Source organism: Patagioenas fasciata, chromosome 8 (genome assembly GCF_037038585.1).
Source record: "Patagioenas fasciata isolate bPatFas1 chromosome 8, bPatFas1.hap1, whole genome shotgun sequence".
Lineage (NCBI taxonomy): Eukaryota > Metazoa > Chordata > Aves > Columbiformes > Columbidae > Patagioenas > Patagioenas fasciata.
This window is the reverse complement of record NC_092527.1, coordinates 42,858,696-42,881,667: the sequence shown is the minus strand read 5'-3', so window position 1 is coordinate 42,881,667 and position 22,972 is coordinate 42,858,696. Positions and strand designations below refer to the sequence as shown.

Below are 22,972 nucleotides of genomic sequence, written 5' to 3'. Positions count from 1 at the left end.
TATTTTTTCCCCAACGAAATCTTCCGTTTACCTGGAAAAGGCGAGATAAAGAGAAACCAACCCATACCTCCTTTACCCTCTGATACTGCCCAGCCAGAGGAAGGGAGCCGATAACATTATGTGCCTTCCCAAGCTGGACTTCCACCACCCACCTCCGCAGACCTGCGATTTATCCCAGTTATTCCAAAAACAAAACCCTGAGCTCTAAATAACTTTTGCTACACGTTTATTGATGTTAATAAGTGACCATAAAGATAGCAAGTGCATTCAGGGTAGAGGACAGAACCGAGGCAGCGAAGATGTTTGTGATATAGTGAGCCACTTAAAAGCCAGCAGCATTTGGAGCTGTTTGGACAGAAGCGGCAGACTTCATGAGCAAAAATCAGTGCATTTGTCAAAATGACTGAACCCCACATTTCCATCTTTTTCTCTTTTGTTTTATATGCTTTGCATGTCAGACAAATTATCAGGAAAATACTCCTTGTGTGACATTTCATTGCTTAATGCTTTACCGGTGCAGTAAAACAAGACAACTGCTGAAATTATAGGAAAATAAATTTGTAATTTCTTCCTCATTTAGCCATTTTTGAAAGTCGTGTATAGGAAAGTCATTAATGTTATGTCCTCCTATCGATGTTCCAAGCCTTTCAAGGGATAACTAATGTTTTTTCTATACTCCTCCATGTGGCCAGTAAAATTAGACACATTATTTCTGTGCTGTTAGAGAGCACTGATCAATAGGCACTTGGAAAGCCCTCTAAAACTAAGTGGAAACGCTTCCTCAGTGTCAAAGGCTTCTGGGCCGGGTTTGCGGGCTGCAAACGCTGTTCAGCTCAGGAGAGCGCTGAGCTGCGGCGCCGCGGGACGCTCGGTGCCACCGGCACGGGCTCACGGGACAGAGCCCGCAGCTCCGGGCAGCCCCGCTGCCCGAACCCGGCAGAGCCGCTCGCCGAGCTGGCGCTTCAGCCGCACCGCCACGGCGCTTCAGCCGCACCGCCACGGCGCAGCTCTGCGTTCCCGCCTCCCTGGGCAACTGCGCTTCTTGCTGCCTTTTCACAGCAACAGGAGTATCCTGAGGTAATCTTTAGGTAGCGTGATAGACCATTCCTGTCCACTTGTGACAAACAAGGTGCAGTTCCAGGCCCCCGGGAGCGCTGCAGCGGAACCCGGCCGCCGCGCGCTGTCCACAGGGAGCGAGCACACTCGTGTCGCTTTCTTTTCGGCTATGAATACTGCATTATAACAGTATTTCAAACACTAATAAACCCATCAGTTTGTATCGGTAAACAGTCTTATTTTTCTACAGAGTCATGCTGCTCTCATTTAAGAATCAATTCAGTGCCTCAGACAAACACATTAGTAAGTTCCTTAAACCGTGTTTCATAATTTGTTAAGCAATTATTTTCACATTTTCCAATCTCACGTCTTTTCCTGAAAGCCAGAGCTGTTCCAAACCAAACACCTTGGTCGCACAAACAAAATTCCTCACACACATTACCTGGGAAGAGCTGTTAATAAAATCACGGCTACAGCAGCGCAGCGCATGAACGGCTCTGCCCTCACCCCGCACACAAGGTACCCGACCGATCGCCCTCACCCCGCACACAAGGTACCCGACCGATCGCCCTCACCCCACACACAAGGTACCCGACCGATCGCCCTCACCCCGCACACAAGGTACCCGACCGATCGCCCTCACCCCGCACACAAGGTACCCGACCGATCGCCCTCACCCCGCACACAAGGTACCCGACCGATCGCCCTCACCCCGCACACAAGGTACCCGACCGATCGCCCTCACCCCGCACACAAGGCACCCGACCGATCGCCCTGGCCCCGCACACAAGGTACCCGACCGATCGCCCTGGCCCCGCACACAAGGTACCCGACCGATCGCCCTGGCCCCGCACACAAGGTACCCGACCGATCGCCCTCACCCTGCACACAAGGTACCCGACCGATCGCCCTCACCCTGCACACAAGGTACCCGACCGATCGCCCTGGCCCCGCACACAAGGTACCCGACCGATCGCCCTGGCCCCGCACACAAGGTACCCGACCGATCGCCCTCACCCCGCACACAAGGCACCCGACCGATCGCCCTCACCCCGCACACAAGGTACCCGACCGATCGCCCTCACCCCGCACACAAGGCACCCGACCGATCGCCCTCACCCCGCACACAAGGCACCCGACCGATCGCCCTGGCCCCGCACACAAGGCACCCGACCGATCGCGCTCACCCCGCACACAAGGTACCCGACCGATCGCCCTGGCCCCGCACACAAGGTACCCGACTGCCCCACTTTAATAATGTGTTTCTTTTGCATAGAAAGACAAAACCTGGCAACCAGGCCCCCAGAATTTCCAAAGGGCACCCATGTGGGGTTTTGTAAATTTCAAATCGTTTTAATGTAAATGTAAATTACGTAATGTAAACTTGCTATATTATATGTGCCAGACCTTCAATTATTTCAGCGGATTATACTGCTTCTCATTACTCTTCTTCCTGTTCCAATAAGCACCCAACACCTCCCTGCGCACTCGGCGCACTGTTGGGCACAGCAGCCCCATGGCCCCGCTGTCCCCACTGTCCCAGCACAGCCCGTCAGTGTCCCCGCAGGCACAGGACAGCCCGTCAGTGTCCCCACAGGCACAGGACAGCCCGTCAGTGTCCCCGCAGGCACAGCACAGCCCGTCAGTGTCCCCGCAGGCACAGCACAGCCCGTCAGTGTCCCCGCAGGCACAGGACAGCCCGTCAGTGTCCCCGCAGGCACAGGACAGCCCGTCAGTGTCCCTGCTGTCCCAGCACAGCCCGTCAGTGTCCCCGCAGGCACAGCACAGCCCGTCAGTGTCCCCGCAGGCACAGCACAGCCCGTCAGTGTCCCCGCAGGCACAGCACAGCCCGTCAGTGTCCCCGCAGGCACAGCACAGCCCGTCAGTGTCCCCGCAGGCACAGGACAGCCCGTCAGTGTCCCCGCAGGCACAGGACAGCCCGTCAGTGTCCCTGCTGTCCCAGCACAGCCCGTCAGTGTCCCCGCAGGCACAGCACAGCCCGTCAGTGTCCCCGCAGGCACAGCACAGCCCGTCAGTGTCCCCGCAGGCACAGCACAGCCCGTCAGTGTCCCCGCTGTCCCAGCACAGCCCGTCAGTGTCCCCGCAGGCACAGCACAGCCCGTCAGTGTCCCCGCAGGCACAGCACAGCCCGTCAGTGTCCCCGCAGGCACAGGATTCCTGGGTTTCCAAGGGAAGGCTTTGGTCCGAGCACACGTACTTTATAGCATTAAACGCCCACGGGCACACGCTCAGCACCGCGCAGGACGCACCACGCACCGCGGCACCGCTGCCGCCAGCCAGGAACCCGAGCGGCTGCTGGCTCTGCAGCGCCTGTGCGCCCGGCTCCTCTGCCAGCAAGCTTTCCTTCCTTCCTTCGTCCCAAACAGACCTGCTATGCTCTGGGACTTGGAAGAAACTTCACTAAAATAGAACTAGAAGAAAGGCAGGAAAAACGGGACTTTTATGCCATTTACAACATGTTAAAAATCTCCATTTGTCATCTTTTCCCTCAAAATTCTTCACTATTTGTATGCAACAAATTTATGTACTGAACTGAGTTGTACTCACTCTTCACGACAGGATTAGGAAGAATAAATTCTAAGTATTATGTACTATAAAAAAAAAGGGAAAAATGCTAAATAAAACTTGAGAACTGCCACACAAGAAGCAGGCAGCAAACTGTGCTGCAAAGGACCGGGTGACAGCCCCAGGAGCATCTCTGCAGGGTCACTGAACCGCCGAAAGCAGCCCTGCCAGGTGAACGCAGCACGGCTGAGACCACGCACCGCGGCAGCGCGTCCGCTGAGCCAACCCGTGGCTCCTGCCACCCGCCTCCAGACCATCACCTCAACAACACACAACAACTGAACATGCTACAGGGCAAACAACAGCGCAACACGCGCCTGTGGGACACCAGAGCTGCTCCACGGGCACGGGACGGGGGAGCAGGGCTCATCCTGCCTTATTCCAACAGCAACGTGAAAAGTCTCTCTCATTTTTCAAAGCCTACAAGCAGCCTCCTTCCCCTCGTGTTCAGACACCGTAATCTGTAACTTCATTTCAAATATTTCAGCTGATTTTTGGATGTATGAGTTCCCACAAAACCAGGTTATAGCTGTGTTTCTGAACAAGGCAGTCTGTTCCATGACTACAGCATGAACTTCTCAATATAAAACCCACAGTCCATAAAAATGCAATTCCCTATGAACTGTAAATCCATAGGTAACACAACCAGTATAATGATTCCAAGGGTAAAGCAGCTGCTATATCACCAATTCCTCAGCACCAGCATTTGTAAACACCAGAAACTGACTCAAGGCTGCATTAATGGGTTACTAATCTGTGGAATTTCTCACTGGTTAGTAATTATTCTGATTATACAGAAGTGCCAGAAAACAGGAGGAAGATAAGCCATGAAATTCCTCACAGCACGATAAAACCTATAGACACCTTATAGATTTGTTTCAAAAAGGCACAGGAAAGAAAAAAGGACAAGTCAAAAGTAGAGGAAGGTGCCACTGCGGGACCCTCCGGATCCCATTTCCCGTCCAGGAGAGAGGGGAAGCGATCGCCTGGCAGCGACTGAGCTCCCTGGGAAACGGAGCGGGAGACCTCACTTGGGTGCTGCAGATGCACTCGGTGCGCAGCGACAGCGCTCACAGCCCTTCCTTCCTCACCTGGTCCGAAGCAGCAGGATTAACTTCTACATGCACCAGCTCACTTCGGGAACTCATCGTTTTCAATTAGAAGATAAAAGCTAACGAAGAGGTCAGGCTTTGTGATGCGGGTTTAAGAGACCCCCTGGCCCTATTTCATGGAGAACCCTCAGGAAGCAGGAGGCTCCTGCAGAGACCCCTGAGGGGAGCAGGGGGAAGGAAGGGGCAGCGGGGGGGAAGGGGCAGGGGCAGCGGGGGGGAAGGGGCAGGGGCAGGGGCAGCGGGGGGGAAGGGGCAGGGGCAGGGGCCGGCGCGGGTGCCCGGGTGGGTGACAAAGCCACTCGGCCGGCCCGCTGCGCTCCATTCCAAACACAGCTCGGGCCCTGCTGCCTTTCTGCTTTTTCTGCCGCGTTGGACTCGCCAGAAGGCGCTTCTGCCACTGCTAAAGTTTGCTGCCGGCATTTTACGGGCCCTACAGGGATGACTAACATCTTTGTCAGATGGTTTTGTTCCTCTTATTCTCACCTAGGAAGCGGAATTAGCAGAACGTAAAAATCAAATAAGTACCAGAGTAACCAACACCAAGCAGCCTGTCCCACACAGCCCAGCAACGGCCACGGTGCCGGCTGGGGAACGCGGAGCTGCCGGCGCTGGTCGCACCCGCACGCAGGCGTGCGCCGGGGACCAGGGAGCCTCCTCCTGTTGTGAGGCCATGGCTGAAGACCAGAATCAAAGTCCTGCTTCTCTAGCCTGGTACATTCTTCAAAGTTATCATTACAAAAAACAAGTATGAAATCATATTCCACGGAGAGGAAGGGGAAAAAAGGAGAAAGTGGAAACAGACCCATGTAATTAACAGAGAGCACAGGAACAGCCAAGCCCAGCTTTAGAAAGGACTCCGCACCTTTACACTGAGACGCAATAACCAGCATCCCGGCGGCACCAGAACCACTGCCCAGCGGCTGTGCCTGGCCGGGGGTGCTGTGGGCTCTGTGTGCACCCACGCAGGGGTGCGGCCCCCAAAACCCGCACACGGCTCCCAAAGCCCCTGCACTGCCCCCAAAACCCCTGCACCGCCCCCACGGCCCCCAAACCCAGTGCACGGCCCCCAAAACCCAGCACATGGTCCCCAAAACCCCTGCACTGCCCCCACAGACCCCAAAACCCAGCACACGGCCCCCAAAACCCCTGCACAGCTCCCAAAACCCCTGCACCGCCCCCACGGCCCCCAAACCCAGTGCATGGCCCCCAAAACCCAGCACATGGCCCCCAACCCCTGCACTGCCCCCACAGCCCCCAAAACCCAGCACACGGCCCCCCAAACCCAGCACACAGGCCCCGCAGCCCCGCAGGGCCGGCGCTCCAGCTCCATCTCCTGGGGAAAGCGGCCTCCCTGCAGCCGCGCAGCCCTGGACACCGAATGCAGAACCGTGCCCAGAACTCATCAGGCATGTGAATTCCCCCAATGTTCAATTCAATTATGTGTCTCTTCCTAAATCATCTTTTTTATTTAACAAAACTCTAAACTGCCACAGCTAATAAGCTCAGAAGAATCAGTGTACACCATTCATTTCTGGGAACAGGACAATATTTTCTAAGAGCCATTAATAACTATGACAGGATTTATGTACAAGATAAATTCAATTCAATTTCCTTTTTCAATTAATGGCCAATTATTCGAACTCAGCTCAACCAAAAATATTACTCAAATATCATTAATCTAACAAAAATTAACTTTACTATTCTCTCAGTAATGAGCAGATATTATTTTAAGGTAAGATTACGCACTGGAATAAAACGTTGTCCGTCTGTATCTTTAGGAGCACAGCTCAGCACTGAGCTCTCCCAGTCATCTGAACTCAGGTTATTATTATTATTCTTAAGGATATGACTTGAGCAAAGGTCCCTACTGGGTCCTCCTGCAGGCCACGCGATGCTTTATCTTGTTTAGTTTAAGGGTCATTTCATCTCTGAAAACCACTGGTACAAAGTGTTTGGAGTCAGAAACAATCAGGGAAACAAAACAAACCAACTGAATAACTGTTTTCTACCCGCTGTGGCGATGCGTGTTCTCACTTACCCCGTCCAAAAGAAAATCTCTGTTAGCACAGAATTTGAGTATTTTGCCTTTTTCTTTTCTTAGCGCTCACCCCCACCCGACGGCTCCCACCCCCGTGTGGCTGCCAGGGACACCCACCCATGTCAGGGACACCCACCCGTATCCGCAGGGACACCCACCCATGTCAGGGACACCCATCCGTGTCAGGGACACCCACCCGTGTCTGCAGGGACACCCACCCGTGTCCGCAGGGACAGCAGCGGATGGGGACACCCCGCGTCCAAGGAGCGCACGGGCCCCTGCACAGCACCCAGGGCTTGCGGGGCCTGCAGGACCCTCGTCCCCTGCGGCACGGTGACCTTGTCACCTGCAGCTCTGCAAGCGTCCCTGTGCAGCCCCAGCCTTGGCAGGGCAGGGCAATCAAACCGGTCGGCAAAAGGGGTCGTTACCTGACGTGATCCCACCAGCCACCCCCCTCTGTCCACCGCCGCGCGGCTGTTTGGGGGGAGTTTCACTCCAGTAATTCTCCCACAACCGGGACTGGGAACAAGGCAGCCGCGGTGCTCAGCATCCTCTCTCCTGTCAATTTATTTGTGGTAGCAGTGCAAAATAACATTTGTGGTTTACGGCAGGTGCCAGTGTTGCTTAAACACAGCTTCTAATGTCAGAAATGAGAGCTTCTACAAGTTTTGTTTTGTTTTTAAATTCAAAACAAAATCTGCTACGGAATGAACTAACGACAGCAAAGACATCCTCACCAGGAGGAGGCAGCTGAAACCCCAGTGCCACAGAGCAGGGTACCGCACGCTCCTCGGAGCTGCCAGCACCGCCAAGCAGGGCGCCGCGCGCTCCTCGGAGCTGCCGGCACCGCCGAGCAGGGCACCGCGCGCTCCTCGGAGCTGCCCACCGCCGAGCAGGGCACCGCGCGCTCCTCGGAGCTGCCCACCGCCGAGCAGGGCACCGCGCGCTCCTCGGAGCTGCCCACCGCCGAGCAGGGCACCGCGCGCTCCTCGGAGCTGCCGGCACCGCCGAGCAGGGCACCGCGCGCTCCTCGGAGCTGCCCACCGCCGAGCAGGGCACCGCGCGCTCCTCGGAGCTGCCCACCGCCGAGCAGGGCACCGCGCGCTCCTCGGAGCTGCCCACCGCCGAGCAGGGCACCGCGCGCTCCTCGGAGCTGCCGGCACCGCCGAGCAGGGCACCGCGCGCTCCTCGGAGCTGCCCACCGCCGAGCAGGGCACCGCGTGCTCCTCGGAGCTGCCGGCACCGCGGAGCAGGGCACCGCGCGCTCCTCGGAGCTGCCCACCGCGGAGCAGGGCAGCGCGCGCTCCTCGGAGCTGCCGGCACCGCCGAGCAGGGCACCACGCACTCCTCGGAGCTGCCGGCACCGCAGAGCAGGGCACCACGCGCTCCTCGGAGCTGCCCACCGCGGAGCAGGGCGCCGCACACTCCTCGGAGCTGCCGGCACCGCCGCAGCCACGCGGAGCGGCCAGGGCAGCTGATGTGATCTGTAACAGCCCGGCAGGAGCCCAGCCAAGGACGGCCTCGCTAGACAAGGGAGGCCAAAACGGCTAGAGAAGAGGATGTGAGAGCAGCGGGGTAAAGGTCAGCCGAACTGCAGCTACTCGGGCTTCTCCATTTCTAAAGAAAATAGCATTACACCACAATGTATGTGATAAATGTTTATATTTCAAAGACACAGAGAGGTCATAATACAATAACTACAAGGCCACCGTCTGCTGCCAATTTCATGCCTTAGAAGGGATGGAAAAAAGCCCACAGAAGTTAAAGAACTTTGCAATCAAACAGAACTAATGAGGAAACGGGGAGATGCAGAACATCACGCGAGCCAAACCACACGGAGATAAGACCGAAACTTTACCCTAAATGGCCAGGGCGGTGAAATCCCCCCGGTCAGCCCGTGCGTCAGCTCCGTGCAGCCCCAGGGCTGAGGAGCTGCCAGCTCATCGCATCTGCAGAGCCGTGCACACGGACCTGGGTCACGGCAGCGGCCTCAGGAGCCACGCACGAGGCTCCTCAGCATTCAGTGCCAAAGAGCCCACGATCAGAATCCAAAAGCTTACAGGCTCAGTACGAGGGTGCAGCCTCGCCTCCTTCTAGGTTTCCTGGCTTTAGTTCCAGGGCACTACTGCTGAAAGTCTAACAAGGAAGGTATAAAACATTCCTCTAGCACATGGCATTTTCTCCCAGTTACAGTAGTGTAAAGCACAACTAAATCATCACTCACGTTTTCCTTTCCCCCACACTAAGTGGTTGAGTTCTAAAAGGTTCTTACAATTTGGAAAGAATGAGAGAAGAAAGGTAGAAACATTATTCTGTGAGTCACCTCCACCTTCACGTTGTGCTTGTTCAAACTGTGGCACAGAACTCAATGGCAGAGCGGCCCTGCTGCCTCCAGCATCCGCGCAGCCGCCGTGCCCCACGCTCTGCCCACGCCGCGGCACGGCCACGGAGCTCGGTCCTGCCCGCGCCACGCGGCCTCCAGCCGCGTCTGGAGCCGCTCCCGCCCACAGGGACCCCCACCCGCACAGCCACGGCGCTCGCCGCCGTTCCCCATCGACCCTTACCTGCGGATTCTCTCGGCAGAGCGCACACCGGCTGCCAGCTCGCTGACACAGACGGGGCGTGCGGGGCACGTGGGCACGGCGTGGGGGGCACGTGGGGCACGTGGGCACGGCGTGGGGGGCACGTGGGCACGGCGTGGGGGGCACGTGGGGCACGTGGGCACGGCGTGGGGGGCGTGCGGGGATGCGCTCCCTCCTGCGCCTGAGATGGATGGAGCCATTTCACCCCACACTGACCTCATGGCGGGAAAAGTCAAACTGCTTTGTATCTCCCCAGTCACTAGTTCAACAGAGAGTAACTTACTCAAATAACACAAACATGTTTGGTTACTCTATTTTCCATGGAAAATAAGATTGCTACGAGCAGACTTTTTCTGTCCTGTATTGACGGAACTTGTCTTTCCAGGAAGGTATAGCTTTAGTAAACCGGGGATGAGAAGAGATATGCGCAGTAATATTTATGAGAAGAAAGGAAGAATTACAAAGGTGGTTGTGGAATACCACAAGAAAAGGTAGTGCCTAGAAAATAACGCTAGTGTGTGAAACCAGAAACCACCTCATTTCTCAAATGGGGAACTTCACAAAAGGCAGAGTTCTTTACGGAGACACGCGCAGCACGTGCTCTACGTTAGGGCCGCCGTCAGCCTCTCTAAGAGCCCTTTAATCCACCACAGCGGCATCAAAAATAAACGTACCTCACGTTAAATATAATAACTTCAATACTATAAAGTACTGTGACAAAGTCATAGATATTTTGTCATAGGCTGCATTAGTCTTCTGTGTTTCCCAAATCACAATCACAGATGGTTATCCCTTTTTTCACAAAAATCACAGAAAAGCCCGGGTGGGAAGGGACCTGTGGAGATGGTCTGATCTCTGCTGAGCGCAAAGGGGCTGCGCAGGGCCCCAGCTCCCAGCTCCTCTGCCCCAGCACAGCCCTGCCATGGAGCGCGCGCCCCTCGCCGGCGAGCACGGCCACCCGGACACGGCCGAGCCGCCAACAGCGCGCGGGGCCGAGCTGCGAGTGACTCAAACGCACAGTTCTGCCCGACTGCCCTTCAGCCACCGCAGTTCCTCAGCACCTTCCACATCCAGCTTTAGCATTCCTGGTGTGAAGTTCGTCCCGCTAAGGCTCAGTAAAGCTAACAATATTGTTTTTCTCCTCTCTGATGAGAAAGAGAAAAAAATCCTGGTATCCCTGCTCCTGTTCTGCATTTCCTGGGTTCCTAGGAGAGTCACTAAGAAATGAACGTAAAACCCTCCAGCTCCCGTTCCCACGGGAGCCCGCTGGCAGGCCGGGACCCGCGTGTGCCGGGGCTGGTTCTCCTGGTTGAACCGCGTGTCCTGGGCTGCCGGGCAGAGGCCTCGGGGCCGCTCCCCGGGGAAAGGAGCTGCTGTCCCGGACAGAAGGGACGTGTCACCGACCCTCACGGACCGCTCTCCCTTGTACAACCCGGCAGGCACCCCCAAACGCAGCGGGGATCCGGTGGCACGCCGTGCAGCCGCGGCAGTGACCACATGGGCACCTCTGCTGCACCCGAAAGGCAGCTCTGCGCACGTGCTGTTACATCCGCCCGCGCATCGCTCACATACTGCTGGAAACGCACAGTCCCGCGGGCCTCTGAGCCGGCTCCGGAGCTGGGTGACCTGCGTCCGAGCCCCGGCCCGGCCCACCCCGCCGCACAGCCCGCAGCGCCTCAGGCTGCCGCACCCCACCCTGGCGCAGGTCACTGATCCGCCACGAAGGTTGTTAGAAGAGAAAAAAACCTTAGACAGTCATTTTAAACAGAAGACTTTCCATGTATCCTGACGTTCTACTCTTTTTGAAATCGATGCACTTCTGTGAAATCAGCATCTACACGTCCTACAGAGTAATCACTCTTAATAGAGATGTAACCCTCATCGTGAGGAAAACAGCCCCACACCAGCCACAAAACCCCAAGCAGTTTAACAGAAGAAATTCACCATCTGCCGAACTGAACTTGTGAAAGAAACAAACTTACCGTGAAATGTTCCTGTGATTTATAGTTCTCATCCAGGTAAACTCGAGCTCTGTTGTAGTCTTTCATTGCATCACTTGATAACAGTTCTCTGAAAGACAAAGAAAAGATGGAAAACGTAAACTGAGATGCAAAGATACAATATTGCTCGAGCACCCTTCCTTGTGCAGTAACGTCTCTAATAACACCCAAAAGAACTACAGGATTCATCTCATTTTAGCGTGGATTTCAGGGGTGAGAGTTTCCGGAGGTCCAGCCCCCACACGCGAGCCTGGTGCTGAGCACGGCAGCCACAGCAACGCCAGCCGCCAAATTCTTACGCGTTGTTTGGACACAGCGCTGAGGGACTCAGTAATCTGAGCCCCATGAAACTCCATAAAATGGGGCAATTCTTGCTAAATGCCCTACAGCCCCAGCTTTAGAGCTCTGCTGTCCCGAGCGCGGCCAGGCTGCGGGCAGGCAGTCACCGCAGGGCAGCACGGGCCGCGCTCGGGAGGAGCAGCGGCTCGAGCGCTGGAGTCGTGAGCGGCTGCTCCTGATGCTCTCCAGGGGGGTTAAGAAACCAGAGACGTGTGAACGGGTCAGGGAGGATGAAGGTCACAATCCTTTGGTGTTCGGGTCAATTTTGGTGCAGCAAAACGAGCCCCTGGCACAGCTGCCTTCTGCAAGCCAGGGGTGTGACCCTGCCGTGCCCCGGGACCTGTCTGCTCTGTGAGGACACTGCCCCCGGCGCCGGCACCGAGCTGCCCCGTGCCATGCGCCCCGCGCCGGCACCGAGCTGCCCCGTGCCCCGCGCCCCGCGCCGGCACCGAGCTGCCCCGTGCCCCGCGCCCCGCGCCGGCACCGAGCTGCCCCGTGCCCCGCGCCCCGCGCCGGCACCGAGCTGCCCCGTGCCCCGCGCCCCGCGCCGGCACCGAGCTGCCCCGTGCCCCGCGCCCCGCGCCGGCACCGAGCTGCCCCGTGCCCCGCGCCCCACGCCGGCACCGAGCTGCCCCGTGCCCTGTGCCCCACGCCGGCACCGAGCTGCCCCGCCCGCACTTTTCCGCGGACACGTCAGGAGGCCCCGGAGCCCCCGACCCGGCAGCACAGCCGCCGCAGCGCGCTCCCGCGGCCAGCAGGGGGCGCTGCCGCACTGCCGCTGGCCGGGCGGTGCCGGCCCGGGGTGACCGGTGCCCGCGGTCAGGGCCGCCCGTGCCGGTCCGGGCTGCGCCTCGCCGGGCACCGGGAGAAGGGCAGGGAGGCCCGGGGAGCCGCTCCGCCTGCCCGGGGTCCCGAATCTCCGTCCCGGCGGGCAGGGGCCACCCTGGGGTCGGGGTGGGGGACACCGGCCACATCTGCAGCCGCACACACGGTTCAGAGCGCGAACACGCTCCCCAAGTATGAAATGGTGTCCTTACCAGACACAGTAAGCTTAATGTCAGAGATGACACAAAAGGGAGATGTATACTCTGTAACGTGTGTGATGACCTCGCCAGGACACGGCCAGAGGAGATTTTTGTTACTTTTCCTGTTTTCTTAAATAATACAAAGCATTAACATTTGCTCAATCACCTCCTTGTGCAGGCTCATATGACAGGAGGAAGCTGAAAAATATTTCAAAGCTTATATACTCTCCTCATCTAATGACTTCTGCGTAGAATTATGTATGACATTATATATATTACAGATATATGTCCAGTTACTTACTTCACGAACTTGTCCACATGAGACATGGAAGCTTCATAGTTTTTTCCTCCAAACTCCTGACAGTGTAAAGCCATGAAATGGGGCTTGTGTGCATGTACCACCTGCAACAAACAGATAGAGGAACATTAACCGAGCCGCATCCACAGCTGCCATCACGCGGCACGAGGGACAAGGCCAGGCGCGGTGTGCGGCCGGAGCACCACGGCTGCCAGCGGGGAGGGAACCGGCACAGCAGCAGCAAGGGGAGCACCACTCTTTCATGCATACACAAGACTCTGAATACACAACAACTATCTCCAATATTTTTAGCTAATATTTTCTTTTTAAAACTATGAATGAGTTCTGAGGCATTTAGAGCAAACACAATAACCTTTTCCACATCACCTCCAAGAGGAGCCAACACCGTCAGGACGGTGAAAACACCTCCTTGTCTGGAGTTGGAAGGGGTCACACATCTGAATTCATTAGGTGTTTTCCACTTTTACAGAGTATCTTGAATTAGCTTGTGACAGAACACCAATTAGCTGTCACTTTTGATATTCTTACTCAGCGATTATCTTATTTACAAAAGTATTTAAGTAAGACACACAAGTATATATATACACACGTATCTAATACAGAAGGCACGTGATGTGTTGGTCTTGTATAATGCAAATATCTTAAATACTAAGTAGTCAGCTCTAGGGTGCAATTACACTGAAAACATGGAATGTATGCTTTTCTGACCATGCCAAGCCAGTATTCAGTATTTGTAAAATTGCTGCTGCTTTAAACACACATTCCATGTTATTCTGTCCCAACACATTTTCTCTGTGTTAACTACATCCAGCACTGCAAACAACACATCTAAAAACGTCTCTGTGTTGACATCGAGTCTCCACGGGTCATGGTTCGTATCTTATTACCTTGTGAATTAACAGATGCGAGCTACAGAACTAGTGCAATTTTATAAAACGGTAACAGGCTGAAACAGTCAAGTACACGGCGGGGCGAGCACACGGGCAAGAGACCCGCGGGAAACCCAACTGCTCGCTGTTCGCTCTGCCCGCGCGGCACCGGGCACTCCCAGCAGCACAACGGCCACTTGGCCAGCGCCGTTCGGGGAAGGACAGCCTGGCCTGCACCAGCTGTGCCCACCGGAGCAGCGGGTGAGCTCCTCTCCCTGTGGGCTTGGGGGTCCCAGCACCCCAGTGATGAGTGAGCTCCTCTCCCTGTGGGCTTGGGGCTCCCAGCACCCCAGTGATGAGTGAGCTCCTCTCCCCGCAGCTCCAGGCTTCCCAGCACTCCAATGATGAGTGAGCTCCTCTCCCTGCAGCTCCGGGCTTCCCAGCACCCCAGTGATGAGTGAGCTCCTCTCCCTGCAGCTCCAGGCTTCCCAGCACCCCAGTGATGAGTGAGCTCCTCTCCCTGCAGCTCCGGGGTTCCCAGCACCCCAGTGATGAGTGAGCTCCTCTCCCTGCAGCTCCAGGCTTCCCAGCACCCCAATGATGAGTGAGCTCCTCTCCCTGCAGCTCCGGGGTTCCCAGCACCCCAATGATGAGTGAGCTCCTCTCCCTGCAGCTCCGGGGCTCCCAGCACCCCAGTGATGAGTGAGCTCCTCTCCCTGCAGCTCCGGGGCTCCCAGCACCCCAGTGATGAGTGAGCTCCTCTCCCTGCAGGCTTGGGGGTCCCAGCACCCCAATGATGAGTGAACTTCTCTCCCTGCAGCTCCGGGGCTCCCAGACACCATAAGCCCTTGCAGTCATGCTTTTAATTATGTAAAATATTAGTGACTAACTCTACTGTAAAAAGGCCTTTAAAAACCATTTCTTTCAAACCAGGGTAGAGAGAAGTTGTCACCTGCCCTGACGACAGGGTGCAAAATGCCTCGTTCCTGACCATGCAAACAATCTCGTTAGAAAAACCAAGCTCAAAGGCAATGAATTACAGATCAGCAAAGTGTGAAATGCAGCAGCTTTCCCCTGAGCCCAAGGCAAACCGGAACCTGTCCCTGCTTCAATGGCCACCTTCCCTGGCAGCACCGCGGTGGCAGCGAGTCCCCGCGGCACCGGCACCGCCGGCTCTGCCAAGGGACTCCCAGGGCACGTGCCCAGGACAGGACAAGTGACACCGGGCCATGCCACCGGCTGGTGGCTGTCCCCTCTCAGGGTGTCCCTTGGCACAGCTCTCTGTCAGTGCCTGAGCAGCCGCGGGGCCACGGGGCAGATGCCGCTCACCCCAGCGTGTGGGGAGCCCAGGGACACCAGAGCCGACGGGGACACAGCGTGTGACCACTGACGGAACACACGGCACCCATTCGCATCTGAGCCAGGCCAGACTCGCAAGAAGGAGCTGACGGGCGCTGGTTTCTGAGCGATTTCAGACGAGTCACTTCCTCTGCTGAGCCTCAGCTGCCCCAGCACCACAACGGGTGGTGACAGTGACCAGCTGTGACAGCGACCTGCTCCGAGAGCGGCCGGCCGCGACAGCGATCTGCTCCGAGAGCGGCCGGCCGCGACAGCGACCTGCTCCGAGAGCGGCCGGCCGCGACAGGACCTGCTCCGAGAGCGACCGGCTGTGACAGGGACCTGCTCCGAGAGCGGCCGGTTGTGACAGGGACCTGCTCCGAGAGCGGCCGGTTGTGACAGGGACCTGCTCCGAGAGCGGCCGGCCGCGACAGCGACCTGCTCCGAGAGCGGCCGGTTGTGACAGGGACCTGCTCCGAGAGCGGCCGGTTGTGACAGGGACCTGCTCCGAGAGCGGCCGGCCGCGACAGCGACCTGCTCCGAGAGCGGCCGGCCGCGACAGGGACCTGCTCCGAGAGCGGCCGGCTGTGACAGGACCTGCTCCGAGAGCGGCCGGCTGTGACAGGGACCTGCTCCGAGAGCGGCCGGCCGCGACAGGACCTGCTCCGAGAGCGGCCGGTTGTGACAGGGACCTGCTCCGAGAGCGGCCGGCTGTGACAGGACCTGCTCCGAGAGCGGCCGGCTGTGACAGGGACCTGCTCCGAGAGCGGCCGGCTGCGACAGCGGCCGGCCCGGGGAGGCGTGCGGAGGTGAGGCGTGCGGAGGTGAGGCGTGCGGAGGTGAGGCGTGCGGAGGTGAGCTGCAAGCGCTGCTGCAGACAGGAAACAGGTGAACACTCCCTCCCACACGCACACTTGCGGGTCTTCGTGCACTTCGGCCAGCTCGTCGATGCCGGTCTCTGCCTAACTGATGCAGCAATCCTGCTTTAAAAACGGGCCACTGTCAGCATGGCCCGAGAAACAGCCAGAGCAGCACCCCACCGAAAGTGCCACTGGAAACAAGAGTGGCTACAGATACACACCTGGAACCCAAGAAGTTATACCCAGCTGGGACACGCACCGCTTTTCCTTTGATGTATATATTTGATACAACTACAAAAGCTTACGTTAATACTAGTTGATTTTACAGATTTACAAACAATTAAGAGAAAGCTTGGCTGAGAAAGTTTCTTAAGCATCTTGTCCAACACCGCTGGCTGGCCCATTTTCTCCACCCCCCCGGAGATGAGCGCTAACCCGGCCGGGCCGGGCGCACAGAGCCCGTCTGCCCCCGACCCGCCACGTGCGTTACTGCGCTTTACTGCGTGTGCTCAGCGTCAGATTCGCTTCTGAGTCCTGTATTATCTACCTGGACAGCTCTGCAAAATCACCATAATCAGAAAGGAGTTGTAACTATTTAATGTCGTAAAGCAAACATATCCCGCTCTTACTGTTTCAGTGCTACACACGTAGTGACCGCTTACTGCGAACGCAGCAAAACCACGCTGGCAGGTCGTGTTATTAACCGTGGTAACTGTGTGCTTCCTCAAGATCTCTCCTCACACAGCTAATAAAGCTAATAAACCGGTGAGACAACAATAAAATCAATGGTTCCAGATGGGACACAGGCATAAGCCACCTCGCTTTGACCAGGGAGGTTTGTCTGGAGGGGACACTGGGGAACAACTTCCTGTGCTGCACCACAAGGCACTGCCCGGCTCTGAACAGAGGTGCAGGACACGGCTTTGATGTTCGGCTTCAAGTCCTTGAGAGCTTGCAATCACAGCATACATATTACATTTTTTATGAGGAAATGCACCAGCTTAATAGCAGTGAGGCCTCAGTGGCATTCTTTGCAGGTTAAGCCACAGAAACATACCTGAATATTAGTTACATCCCCTCATATAATAAACACCCTCCGACTGAGAGCAACTTGGCTCTGCTTCATTACCTTTTACTAGTGCATTGCTGTTATGAGAGAACAAACAGCACATAATAATGAGCAATGACCACCTGAGAGCTGAAAACTCACGGGTGCCAGAGCTTCAATATCATATACACGATCACATAAACACTGAATTCGCATCTATGGGAGCACAATGTTTTTACAAAGTTGGGGATTATTCTCAGCTGCTGGATACACAAAAATAGGTAAAGGAAGACATGATTAAAAGTTACTTTTTTTGGGATACATGTAATTGAGCAAGATGCTCCAACAGAGCCGAGCACAAATATAAAACTGGTGGGAGACATCAGGTGAAGCTCTTCCCGTGCAGCAGGTGCCTGTGCCCGGGGAGGCTGCGAGTGGAGCAGGGCGCAGCAGGGAGGGCAGCGGTGCTGGAGCCTGGGGAGGCTGCGAGTAGAGCAGGGAACAGCAGGGAGGGCAGCGGTGCTGGAGCCCGGGGAGGCTGCGAGTGGAGCAGGGAACAGCAGGGAGGGCAGCGGCGCCAGAGCCCGGGGAGGCTGCGAGTGGAGCAGGGCGCAGCAGGGAGGGCAGCGGAACCGGAGCCCGGGGAGGCTGCGAGTGGAGCAGGGCGCAGCAGGGAGGGCAGCGGTGCTGGAGCCCGGGGAGGCTGCGAGTGGAGCAGGGCGCAGCAGGGAGGGCAGCGGTGCTGGAGCCCGGGGAGGCTGCGAGTGGAGCAGGGCGCAGCAGGGAGGGCAGCGGTGCTGGAGCCCGGGGAGGCTGCGAGTGGAGCAGGGCGCAGCAGGGAGGGCAGCGGTGCTGGAGCCCGGGGAGGCTGCGAGTGGAGCAGGGCGCAGCAGGGAGGGCAGCGGTGCTGGAGCCCGGGGAGGCTGCGAGTGGAGCAGGGCGCAGCAGGGAGGGCAGCGGTGCTGGAGCCCGGGGAGGCTGCGAGTGGAGCAGGGCGCAGCAGGGAGGGCAGTGGCACCGGAGCCCGGGCCTTGATGATCCTGGCTCTGGGAGCTCAAACAGCAAAACACCAGCTTTAGCTTCCTTGTGAACTGGGAAATACGTACAAGTCAATTCAGTATTTGCGGCCCTAAAGAATTCAAAGTATTTGCAATTTCTGTAAGTCTGAAGATGAAAAATAAATAAAGAGTTGATGGTTTTGTAAGTGCAGAGCCAAGCAGCAGCAGTGCAGATAAGCCTGCTCCTTGTATTACCATATTTGATATTAACTGACGAATCCCACTTCCAGCTCTTGCTACGTGACTCAAGGGACTCTGACCACAGCCAGACTGTCTGCTGGTTAAAGCATTCTGAGATGCCCTGCTCTTGGGACAGGCTCTTCTATTGGCATGGAACACCTGACGTTACACGACCCGACACCACATTCGGCCACAACAGAGGAACCGTTAAAACCTGAACGCGTTCTGCAGTCAGGAAACGTGGGAAATGAGGTTCCCTATGGAACCCGAACTCATCCTCCCCATCCAGAAAACTTCAGTTCTATTATCTATAGTCTCCGTGAGGGACTTGAGGGGCTCAGGGCAGCTGTGGGGCAGCGGTGGGGCAGCGCGGTGAGCGCAGGGACCAGCGCTACTGGGCTGCAGCTCTGCACCGCGCGGCCCCGGCGCCCATCCACAGAGCGGAGCAGAGCCTCCCTGAGCCTGAACAAGAGCCGCGCTCCGGGGGCACCAAGTCCTGGCTTAAAGAACGAAAAGCCTGCGTGAAGGGGTCACCAGCAATGACCTCAACACACATTTGAGTTCCCAGAGCTGAACATCATCCCGGGACGCTGCTGTACCGCAGTGTGACCGCAGCAGACAAAGTCAGCGTCTACCAAACGCTACCTGCACTAATGCAATCTAATGGTTTGCAGCGAACTACGGACTGGGAGAGGCTGATGGACAATCACTGATCAGGTGCGCACGCAGAGGGAACAACGGGCATTTTGAGCGCCTTCCGTTAGTGACGCTGCAGGGTCATTCTGCACAATTCCAATTCTCCTTCTCCTGTCTTTAAAGAAGGGAACACAAAAAGGTTCCATGCAGCAACACCAGATGACCTTTAGCTTTCAGGTAAACTTTTAACTTCTGTGTTACTAGAAACTAAGGCTCTAAATACTCTGAAACACATTAAGCAACACGGAAACTGCATTAGGGAAAAAAACTCTCTGCTTTCATCCAAAATGACCATTTGCCTTGAATGCGACAAAAAAAGGTCTTTCCTAAAACTAGTGAAGGCTTTCAATAGCTCCATCTCCTGAAGTGCTCCCAGCCCAAAAGCTGCCCAGCGCAGCTGGATGAAGCCCAAGGGATGGGGAAGGAGAGGGTGAAAAGGCAAACACCCTCAGCGAACAACTAAACCAATAAAGTCCTTTCTGTGTGCCCCTACGCCCCCCCTTGCAAACAGCTCGGATGCTCTTGAAGCTTCGTGTTCCCCCATGTTTTCTCCTACAAGCCGACACGGGGGCCATGGGCCTGGGTACTGCGCACCTCACCCTGCGTATTCTGTGAACGCTCCACATTCCACAGTGTCTGTGGCATCAGATCCTCCAGTTTCTTACTGTGCACCAAACTCTTCCCCCCGCACACGGAATGCCCCGCACCACGGTTCTCACCGCGTCTTCGCTCTCCTCCCAGCAGCCACTTCCCCGCCGTCCCCAAGGCGCGTTTCCGGGTGAGAGAGACGCACTGAAGAGCGGACGGGCTCCAACCCACCCTGCGTGAGGCTGCCCACCAGTGACCTCACCGGGGGCAGACGGGGCCCAGCGCCAGGCTCCCTCCCCCGGCCGCCCCGCACGCAGTCCGGCGGCCACGCTGGGAGCCGGCGCTAAAACATCCCCGAAAGTTCAGTTACAATGGTTTTTCCCATTTTTACTTCTTGGACAAGCCGTTAAATTAAACAGCGTTAGGTCTTCCATCTTTTTCATGTCAATTACGTAGGATATTTGTAGATCACTGGCAGAAGTTTAAAAACTTCAGCATGCGACCTTTGAATGTTATTTTAGTCCTCCATACGCTACCACATTCTCGGAAATGAATGCAGCGTATAATCAATGATAAAACATATATGAAGCAACTTGTATTTACCAAGCATGGTAATTAAGATCCCTTATCTTAATTTTCGGGAACTTAAAAACAAGCCCCCAAATGCTCCTTCATTGATATGTTCTTTGACATCAATTCAAAGACAGGTTTTCCCTAGAGCTTTAATGTCTAAAACCATTTTAAACTTAGAGGTGTAACTGCACATCCTTTTTTGCAGAGATTATTTTGCTTACGAAAGGACTTCACCCTCAGGAGTTGCGCAAGCGGCACTGACACAGCTACATATGCAAATTGAATTCCTCAGAACAATGGAAAAAAACTGTGGTCTGCGGTTTATCTGGGTTTCGAGTTTACGAAGAAGTATCAAGAGGCATTTTCCAGTACCTCTGGTGAACCTCGATCTGCAGGGGTTTCAGCAAAGCGCACAGAGTTCAAACAGAAGCAACCGAAGCCGCACCCGCGCTGGGTTGCTATGCGGCCCAACACGACACGGCCCTTGGTGCAAGCGCGCCCCTCGCCCCAGGAGCCGCCGTGCGGTTCCGTCCTGCGCCTGGACACGGTGCGACCGGCCGGCCCGCGCCGGCTGCGGCTGCGGCGGGAAAGCGTTCGGGGCCGCACGGCGCCGGGCGGGCGGCGGCAGGGAGAGCGGGGGGGACCTCCCTGCCCGCCGCTGTGCTGCCGCCCGGTGAACAGTGCCCGCGGCGGCGGCTGCGGGGCGGCCGGGGCAGAGCCCGGGCTGGGGGGGGGAACGGCCGGGGCAGAGCCGGGGCTGGGGGGGGGAACGGCCGGGGCAGAGCCCGGGCTGGGGGGGGGAACGGCCGGGGCAGAGCCGGGGCTGGGGGCGGGGAACGGCCGGGGCAGAGCCGGGGCTGGGGGCGGGGAACGGCCGGGGCAGAGCCGGGGCTGGGGGCGGGGAACGGCCGGGGCAGAGCCCGGGCTGGGGGCGGGGAACGGCCGGGGCAGAGCCCGGGCTGGGGTGGCGGGGAAACGGCCGGGGCAGAGCCCGGGCTGGGGTGGCGGGGAAACGGCCGGGGCAGAGCGCTGCGGGGACGGGCCGAGCTGCGGGGACGGGCCGAGCTGCGCCCGGCCACACGCGCTGTCGGGCCCAGGGCCGCGGGGCGCACACGCGATGTTCACGGCCACGCCGGCAGCTCCGTCCGTTCCCCTCTCTTCCCGTTTTCCACAGGCTGTTTGCAGGCGTTCCCTGGTGCTCACCCCACTGAGTCACCAACCGAACACCCGCGGGTCTCCTTGGTAAAGATGCACAGATCAGTAAACGCGATGTGGAAAAATATACGGTGATCCTAAAAAAACAAACCGACCGACCAGCCCACAAGAACAACAAAACCTCACACGCACCAGCAACACAACAAACCAACCAAGTTATGTCAATTTAAATGCACTTTGTGTTCTCCTCCCAGGAAGTCTTTCGTGAAGGGGGTTTAAATCAGAATGAGCTGGGAAAGCCCGCACATTTTAAGACTCAGCAGCCAGGGTGCTGGGCCAGCTTGTCCAGACCGGCTTTGCCAAGGAAGGTGGGAGCAGGTGATCCCTGTGATCCCTTCCGACCGGGCATTCTATGATACGGCAAGAAGGGAAGGGAAGAAGAAAAATAAACAGATGACTCTCTTGTGAAGCTGACAGGCAGCAGGAACATAACACTGATTACTGCGTCTCCATTGAACTTGCCCGAGGAAGCGAACTGCAGTGCTCTGCATCGCTGCAACGGGCGCGGGCTGCGCCGCTCGCCTGCCCATACACAGAGCTACGGGACATCCTTCTCACAAAAAAGCAGAAAGTAAATATTTTTTTTTCTGTATATAGTTTAACTTGAAAAACTTGAACAGCAGAGTATTGCTGCTTTAACCGCTTTTGTGTAGAAGGTACAAAACTGAGCCAATCTGTCTGCCAGCTCCAGCAGACGCGGCAGAGGGCACGGGGACACGCGCCGGGGGAGCACGGGGACACGCGGCCTCCCGGGCTCTGCCGCCCTCGCCACTGAGCGGCTCCCTGCAGCACGGCATCTAAACACAAACCACCACCCAAACCAACACAAACCAACAGAAACCCCACCCACAGCCGCAGGTCTCCGTTTCCACAGCACGGGTTCAGTTTCGGTGTTTCACGTGGCCTAAACAAGAGGATTTTCAGCAAAGAGCGGACAGCAGGGCTGATCTATTGCAAACCAACACCAGAAATTGGTATATTTCTATGTAAATGTCAGCTGGACTTTCTGACAGATTTTTTAATTATTTGACTATATTTCTTACTCAGGAGACCTAAAAGACCATTTTATGCCAAAATAAAAGTCATTTTTATAAAACGTGAAAGCTTTTTTAGGCAACGGATTGTCAGCGAGCACAAACTGTGTTGAGACACTGAGTTTCTATCATCATCGCTCAGAAACCCAGAAGGAAATCTCCTTCAGGACTCGTTAGTGACTTCAGCTTCACCAAGTCAAAACCCCTGACACGACTGGTTACGCCTATAAGCAAAGGGCACAGAACTCCACAAGAAAGAAAGTTTTACCTTACCTGATAAAATTCCCGAAGCCAATTCTTCTGTAAATTTTCAGGCTGAAAAACAAAATACAAAAAAACAATTAAGGATAAGAGTAATGTATTTTTATAATAATATCCCAATAATATCCCCGCTCCGGCGCTCGAGCTCCCGCCATTGCCAGCCCAGGCCCTGCTCCGGCGCTCGAGCTCCCGCCA

The 22,972-nt window shown here is 56.4% G+C and overlaps 1 protein-coding gene across 3 annotated transcripts in view; it reads right to left on the bottom strand.

The window, feature by feature from the left end:
• Window positions 1-22,972, bottom strand: part of INPP5A (inositol polyphosphate-5-phosphatase A) — a 203,760-nt gene that overhangs the window by 131,981 nt on the left and 48,807 nt on the right. For all 3 annotated transcript variants that reach the window (XR_011740372.1, XM_071812282.1, XM_065843192.2), the window contains exons 2-4: window positions 22,790-22,831; window positions 13,040-13,140; window positions 11,357-11,444 (exon numbers count right to left, since the gene is read on the bottom strand). Coding sequence is in view for 2 of the 3 variants with exons in the window: in XM_071812282.1 (XP_071668383.1) it covers window positions 11,357-11,444; window positions 13,040-13,140; window positions 22,790-22,831 (231 nt within the window). In the remaining variant the exon portion in view is untranslated. The remainder of the gene's footprint in view (window positions 1-11,356; window positions 11,445-13,039; window positions 13,141-22,789; window positions 22,832-22,972) is intronic.